The sequence below is a fragment of the Maylandia zebra genome, linkage group LG22 (genome assembly GCF_041146795.1).
Source record: "Maylandia zebra isolate NMK-2024a linkage group LG22, Mzebra_GT3a, whole genome shotgun sequence".
NCBI classification, from domain to species: domain Eukaryota; kingdom Metazoa; phylum Chordata; class Actinopteri; order Cichliformes; family Cichlidae; genus Maylandia; species Maylandia zebra.
Window position 1 is genome coordinate 24,004,242 of NC_135187.1, and position 8,227 is coordinate 24,012,468.

General features: G+C 36.2%; 1 protein-coding gene across 2 annotated transcripts; it reads left to right on the forward strand.

Annotated features, from left to right (window-relative positions):
* Window positions 1-635: 635 nt before the first annotated feature.
* Window positions 636-6,944, forward strand: LOC106674779 (uncharacterized). Of its 2 annotated transcripts, XM_024798287.2 has the most exons (10): window positions 636-1,026; window positions 2,083-2,295; window positions 2,631-2,766; window positions 3,239-3,777; window positions 4,318-4,634; window positions 4,755-4,936; window positions 5,044-5,216; window positions 5,316-5,399; window positions 5,508-5,722; window positions 5,857-6,944. In XM_024798287.2, the coding sequence occupies exons 1-9, from the start codon at window positions 884-886 to the stop codon at window positions 5,596-5,598; spliced, it is 1,878 nt and encodes a 625-aa protein (XP_024654055.2). In that variant the 5' UTR covers window positions 636-883; the 3' UTR covers window positions 5,599-5,722; window positions 5,857-6,944. The 2 variants fall into 2 exon arrangements, with proteins under 2 accessions (XP_024654055.2, XP_076735626.1); XM_076879511.1 differs by lacking the exon at window positions 5,316-5,399.
* The last annotated feature ends 1,283 nt before the right edge of the window (window positions 6,945-8,227 follow it).

Genomic DNA, 8,227 nt, shown 5'->3' on the forward strand with positions numbered 1-8,227 from the left:
ATGAGGGGCCGTACAAGCCAAAATTTATTCTTTCACTCTCACACACATACATTCTTCTTCCACACACATATATTTTCACTCTCACACACATATATTTTCACTCTCACACACATACATTCTTCTTCCACGCACATATATTTTCACTCTCACATACATATATTTTCACTCTCACACACATATATTTTCACTCTCACACACATACATTCTTCTTTCACACACATATATTTTCATTCTCACACACATACATTCTTCTTTCACACACATATATTTTCACTCTCACACACATATATTCTTCTTTCACATAAATATACTTTCACTCTCACGTAGTTTTATTTTAATTTTTATATTTAGATATTTTTATTCTCATGTTTACACATATTTAACACACACATTGCAATATTATGCTCTCTTATACATGTATTTTAATCTACATATTTACACATTTGCACTCTAACATACATGCATTTTCATTTATGCATTCCTACATTTTGCTCTCATTTACATGCATTCAAAATGCATTTAATCTTACAAATAATATATGTATGTAAGAAGAGAATGCATACATATCTGAAGAAAATATATGTATGCAAGAGAATAATGGATGTGAATGAAAGAGTATAGTGGAAACGGAAGGAGTTTAATGGAAACGGAAGGCTGGGTGTCTGTACCGCTGTGATTGGCTGAGAAGCACGCGCGGGTCACTTTCAAGTGTCTGACAGCATGGAGGGGGGGAGAAGAAACTCTAGTTCTTCAGCAAGCTGTCGGGTTGTTAAGAAATATTTTATCATCTCCTGAAACGGTCACATCGTTGTCCTCGTCACTTGATCGAGATGGGACGGGCTCAACTGCACCCAGTGTTACCCACAGCACGGTGGAAAGTGAGATGAGGGAACTTTTTAGACCAGCTAACACCCGGGTATCTTCAACGAGTCAAGTAGCTACACGGAGTTCGACTGGAGTGGGGCAGTCTTTGCGATATCAGACCCAAAAACACTTTGGCAACTGGAACTGCAGATCAAGGAAAAGGTAAGAACAAAACAGTTTGCCACTTAACTATACAACTGCGAAATACAAAATACGAAATGTGCTTTGCTGATTTAGCAACGCACTTTTTTACCCTTATACATTTTTAGCCCTAGCTAATTTATTCAGCAGCATCCACATTAAAAACAGTAAAGACCGTGGCATTTATTTCAATATTAGTGGCTGTTTGTACTTGTGACCCGAGTGTAAGTTGATGCTTACTTTAAGATTACTTTATTAAATCTTCTTTATTAATGTGGGAGGTGGTAGCTACATTAGCCTGCTAAATAAAAGGTTGGGTTAATTTTCTTGTTGTTTTTGTTTAGTTTTGTATTTATTTATTTATTTATTTTTTGGGGTAGAATTTTAATCTTGCTAGAAGACATCAATCCAACTCTGTGTTGTGAGTGGATCAATATCTGTACCACTGTAGAGGTAGATAAACATGGATGCCAAGTCATGCCTTCAGTCCAGTTTCTACAGTGTATGAAATAAGAAAAAAAGAAATATGATCGGTGTCTTTTTTGTTCTTTAGTCAAAGTAAAAAGTAATAGCAAATGTTTCTTTGTATGCCTCTTTGTAGAGCAGTAAAAAAAATCCTTATGCATTGTACTATATATTTATTTATTTATTTATTTATTTAATTAATTCAAGCGTCAGTGAATTAAAATGGTCAAACCCCAAAACATTTTCTATTTTACGTACATTTTCCATTTTTTTTCAAAGGCAATTTATAGGCATGCTATTACTTTATGCATTTTTTTTCTTTCAAATTATGTTTCTGTTATTTGTGTTTGCTATTATACTCAACTCTTACATGCACAAGCAACTTTAAACATATTCAAGTGGGCTAAATGGCTAGCTGCGATACTGTTTTTTTTTTATATAAACTGTGTAACATTTTATTTTATTCATAAAAGCTTAGCAACAGTTTAACGTGTAAGCTGGTCACTACCAAGTGACATTAGCAACTTTCTTAAGGAACTGATAGTGTCTAAGTATAGGTAAATAAAACAAAAGATACATAAATCTGAATATAGTTTCTGTTTTGTTTTATAGGGCCAAGACACATTATCATGATACTTTCAACAAAGATGTCATCCTTCTTCCACGGCCATCAAGCAGTGTTGTTGTCAAGCATCGCACAAAACAACATTTACATGAACAAGGGCATATATTGAATGGATTTGAATTCCAAAAATCCTGGGACCAGAAAACTGTCTCTGAACAAATAAGGGACGCCTTTGGAGATAAACTTTCTATTGATGTAAGGTAGGTTGTGCTAGCAGTCGAAACCTAATGCGACACAGCTTTTGTCAGTAGTCTTTTCGATATCTAGGCATTTCAAAGCTTTACATAACGATTTAAGTCAGAGAACAGGTAGACATGAATCAGTAAACTAAAATAAAAGAACCAAATCAGTTATCCTTTCTTGAACACTCCATTTTTGGCATACTTTTTTGACATTTGTATAAAGTTTACTTCTGTTACTACTGGTTTCAGTCTGATTCAAAGAGGAAAACAAGATTAGCTCTAAAAAAGTTATTGGAACATTTTTGCTGTTTTGGATTTTAAACATTTTACAACTTACTGTAACTGTTTTCCAGCCTGGAGTTTCTGATGGCTTGTGGCAACAGACTGATTGCGCCCAAACTGCGAGCAGGACAGGAGCTGGATGCAAATCTCATACATAAAATTTATAAATCGAAAGCCCTATACATCAGACCATCAAAACCAATTTTGGTACGTTATTTGACTTTTGAATGAATCTACATAGCACTGTACAGTAATAATATGAAGACCAGAAATTGGTGCATAAACAACCTTTGAACTTTCTCATGTCTGTTCTTTTTAAACTTGCCTTTCACCTTTTGTAGTTGGATAGAATAGTACCAAGTTAATGTTCCTTTTTTAAAATGTTAATCCTAAGCTCTGGTATTGACTAAATTTACAGCTGCTCTGTTGGACTGTTTGTGAATTATAGAACGTAAGACTACTGCTGTTCAGGAGATGTGTTACAATTTTGTCTGCCTAGTATGTAAAAGTAATTGTGAGAAAGATCTATTAACTCTTGAAATTTCTCACCCTATGGTAGCTGGGATAGGCTCCAACCACCCCACCTCTGATAAGAATAAGCAGAAGAGGTTGGATATATGGTATTTAATGTTCAAATTCAATATATGTGAATTATTATAATTATTATTTTATTTCTAAGGATGATATTACAAGCTACAGCAGTGAGGAAAACTGTGAAGAAAACCCTGTTTCATCAAGGCAGCTGCGCTCATCATCTTCAGACAGTTTTGCCAGTTCAACAGCTGCCTTCCAACCAATCTCTGCTCCGACGCAATCTCCTGCCTCATCAGTTTGTAATGGAACATTATTAACGGAAACTCCTGCCTTGACCCATGAAAGTAGTATCTCACACAAGTACAGCAGCGCTTCAACAAACATTTCCTTCAGCCAGTTACCAGTGTCTTCATTGGAAATCTACCCTTCCACTAGTCAGCCTTCTACCTCATCATCTGCATCTTTAAGTGATCCAGTTCTGGTCCTGACGTGCCGAAATACCTCAAGCTCACCCTACCAGACCAGGAATCCAGAGAATCATTGTTCAGCATTACCCTCTACATCAACACACAGTCAATCTGTAAACTACGATAACTACCTTTCAATCATGACTCCACTATCTGACATGTCTTCTGATGATGAGGAACTTAACCAGGCTATACTAGCAAGCCTGCAGAGCGAAAGGTTAGTTTCAAATACAAATGTTTTACAGTAGCCAATTAAACACACCATATTTGTTGCAATCCAATACTGTAACCAGTGTTGTGAAGGAGTGTAATCCATCCTCAGATATTTATATGCATATATGATATTTATATTTGCTGTTAACAAAACAGTTTTTTGAATAATGTCTACAGAGTCAAATGATAATGCTGTATTGCTGGCAAATTTTATTTTATTTGAAATAGGCAGCGAATTTTTAACAGCCTATCTGACAATGAAATGAAATTTACTTATTGTGCATTGAAACTATTTTTCTTTTCTCTAGTGCTTTCTAGTTCTCCAAAACATATAAACAATATAAAAAGCCACTGAGCAATATACTCCTTTGTACATTTTGCTTATGATTATGATAATTTCCTTTGGTGATTAATAAAGTATGCTGATTCTGATTTTGACAAAACTTTGTATGTCCTTGTAGCCCTTGTATGTGAATGTTTTTACTGATGTTCTTTTCAATATTTTTTTCTTTTTTTTTTTCTTTTCTTTTTTCTAATCCTACAGGACTTCAAGTTGTTTGGTATCAGCAAAAGATATTTTGGAGGAACTTTCTGCAAAAGTAAACCAACAGAAGAAATGCAAGTTCAACATTAATAGATCAACAGTCCTGGATGGAGCAATTAGAGGTTTTAAACGAGCAACATATGATCCATGCCACACAATTTCTGTCAGGTTTTCTGACGATATGGGAGTACCTGAAGAGGCTGTTGACTTGGGTGGACCAAGAAGAGAATTTCTAAGACTTCTGATCGAAGCTTTGCCCCTGTCTCCAATGTTTGAGGGTGAAGAAGGCAAAATGAACTTGGCGCTTGATAGTGCTGGTATGTATTGATTTTAGGCTGATATCCCTGGAGTAATGCAATAAAAAAATCATTTTTATGAAGTTCTTGTCAAGCGCTTTCATGCATCTATTGACATGTAATGTTTTTCATTATTTCTAGCCATGAGGGAGGACAGGTACTTCATTGCAGGCAGAGCCATTGCAGTAAGCCTTGTACATGGTGGTCCACCAGCAGGCTTTCTGTCCCCAACACTCTTCTCTTGCCTTGTTGATGGCCCAGATTTGGCTAAACCAGTTTTAGAAGATGTTGCCGATAGTGACCTGCGTGAAAAAATTAAAAGGGTAAAACTGATTTGTCAGTTGTTGGATAATGTTTTAGTATTGTGTGCATTTCGTTCTACTCCATGTATTAATTGGGGCCCATTAATTTTTTATTTTTTTATTTGAAGGTTAAAGAGTGTAAATCCTTTGAAGATCTGATAGTAGCAACTGAGCCACTTCAGGAATACTTAGCCAATGCTGGCTGCCTGAGGCCGCTACGGAGGCTGGAAGACAAGGATCTGCTTATACATGACATTATCATGTTCCAAGTAATACACAGAGTCCGTGGTCCATTTGAAAGGTATGTATGTATGTATTTATTGTTGTCCAATAAGTAACTCAAACCCATGCTGATTGCCTTGTATTCTGGGAATTTTGTGTGACATTTCTTTATGTGTAGGTACACCATGCCTCCAAAGGTGACAGCATCACATGAAAAATGCAGATTTGGGATATACACTTTTGATGATGTGAATAATCTGAAGTAAAAATTATTGTATATATAAATTCATATGTTTTAGATTATACTTCTTGGATCCATTCATTTTTGATGTGATTTGTGATTTTAAAGGTAATTCTGATTATCATTTAGATTTCAGGATGGACTACGGACACTTGAGGTGCTGGACAAAATCCAAGATCACCCAGAGAGTTTTCGCACCCTTCTATGCTGGTCACCTTAAGTGCTTACAGCTGACCTTCTTGACAGCCTCTTTACCATCCGCCTTTCTCCGGCTGGGAGCAATAAAAGGCAGGCTGAAGCAGTTGTCATTAGTTTCTGGAGAGACTACCTAGCAGATGCAGAAGGTAAATTTAGCGTTTTAAGCATTGTGTTCAATTTATAATGCAGTGCATCTTTTCATTGAATCAGTTAAAAGTAGAAATGCTTGCTGTGTTTTTTGTCTTTAATGCCATTTTTGACAGTATTGCTTTTCCTTTAGATCAAGACGGAACACAGAAGCTGGGGACAATTTTTGCCTTCGCCACTGGAGCCAACACTGTTCCACCAATTGGCTTCTCTCCACAACCGTCCATTGAATTTCTTCACCAAGAGCCAGATGCACAAACCATGTCTAAACTACCCATTGCAAACACGTGCATCAATTGTTTAAAGTTACCACTTCATACCTCTTACAAAGACTTTCAGGAGAATATGGACTTTGCATTAGGTAATACACATGATTTTGGAATAGCTTAATTCCTGGTCAGGTTAGTATGCTAATCTGAGTTTTGCACTCAGTTAAATTAATGAGTGTCAACCATTAAGTAATTCTAAGAGAGGGGGGGGTGTTTTGAATATCATTGCATTTTCTTTCCCAGAAATCAAACAAATGTTCAAAATGTTCCACCTAAAACACCAATTAACACGCTTGAGACCAAGCTGAATTTACTTTATGTTGCCATATTTCATATGTCACCCACCTATTTTGTGATTGGAGGCTCTGTTTTTGCATTGACCTTTTAACAAATGTTCATTTGCTTCAAGTCTTTTTGCTTGTCAGGGTACCATTCTACAAGTATACAATAGTTATATATACTAACATAATTCAATAATAATTTTTTCATTGCATTAATTTATGTGCATTGTGATTATTTTTGTTTTCTAGGTTTGTACTTGTTTGTTGCTTTTATTCTCTGGTGTTCTTCAATATTGTTTATCTGACACTTCTATTCTATTTGATCAGTGATCCATGTTTGATGTATTGACTGTATGACTGTATTAATGTTAATGTTATCAGTTTGAGTCATCTTGTTCCAAGACAATACATCTGGTGATTGTGATGACCAAAAACCTCAATAAAATGTGGTTGCACAAATTTATTTTTTCTTTTAACAAGGTGTTTTAAAACAAAACATGGTTGTAAAATCTCAACACACTCACATAATACAACTCATAAATTCTTTAAAATTGTATACAAACCGTAAACATGCATGTAAAGGTTGATAGTAGCATTCTTGAAATTTAAAGCTGTGACTAAACTTCTAATAATACTGAACTAACAACAGTCTTGGCACTGTATTCTTTTTAAGCTGCACAACCACAATTACAGTAAATGAAATTTCTCCAGAGGCCTTGTTGATATTTTAGGATTGTCTCTCAAGAAAACGAACAAGGTTGCAAAATAAATCTATACCGTTATTGCCATCATCTTCAAATGGATCAAAGGTCTGTTGAAGTGTAACCATCATGGTGTCACTGATGGAAATGTTAATTGATGGAACAACGACATTATTGTTTGTCTCCAGCTCTGGCAGTGGTCTGCATTCATCAATACCAAAGTCATTTTCACAAATACCATTCATATTTGGGTTATGTATTCCTGCATTGTTGATAATGCCCCTTTGCCACAGCTGAAGAGGGGTTTGCCCTCCTTGTGTTGAAAGTCCATGGTTATTCCACTGGTTCTGAAATTCTGTGGCAGCTCTTTGAATACGTGGCAAATATATATAATGAAGACAAAATAAATGGACCTCATTAAGTGAATCTAATACACCATGCTCCTCCATAAAATTGAAAAGATTAACAAAATGATATGAGACCACTCGATTTAATTCTGCCCATAATCGCTCAATTCTTTGATTATGCACAGACCTGCCAGTGATAACACTATGCCTGTTCAGTCCTTGCCTGTAAAGCATGAAACGGGCAACACCAGTGTTTTCTAGTCCATGATCACATCTCACGCTGGATGGCATTCCAAAGTTCTGAACACCAACCATGAACAGTGACAAAACACTTGATGCCCTGTTGTTATCTAAACACGCAAGGTAGATGATGGTTCTACTGAAACCATCCACACAGCCATGGAACACCATCCTCCATCTCACAAGTTTGTGGTTTCCATCTATATGCCTATAGAAAAATGAAATAAGTAGAAGTTATGTATGGGGAAACTATGACATGGTCAAGGATATGCACACGTTTGAGTAAATAAAACAATGAGTTATTTTGCTTTAGATAATCCATTTCGCTATAGACTTAGAATCAGGACTGTTTTTCTGTTAGAATTTTCTCACCATAACTGATTGGGGAAAGGAACACTGTACAGTCGTCGACGTATTGCATTGCGTCTTCTGAGGGAACGTCCAAAGGGCTCAATTTCTTGTAGACTTTGTCTTACACGCCACCTTTGGATTCGTAACCCACGTGATCTCAAGCTGCCATGCACATTCACCTGCATTTGTGGTATACTGAAGGATTTCCCTAACAACCCTGTTCAGGTTTTCATCGGATAATGTTGCATAAGTCAGTGGCTCAATGCCAAGGTCCTCTCTGTGCCTGTACAGAGTACGGGAGCTAACCCCTAAGCA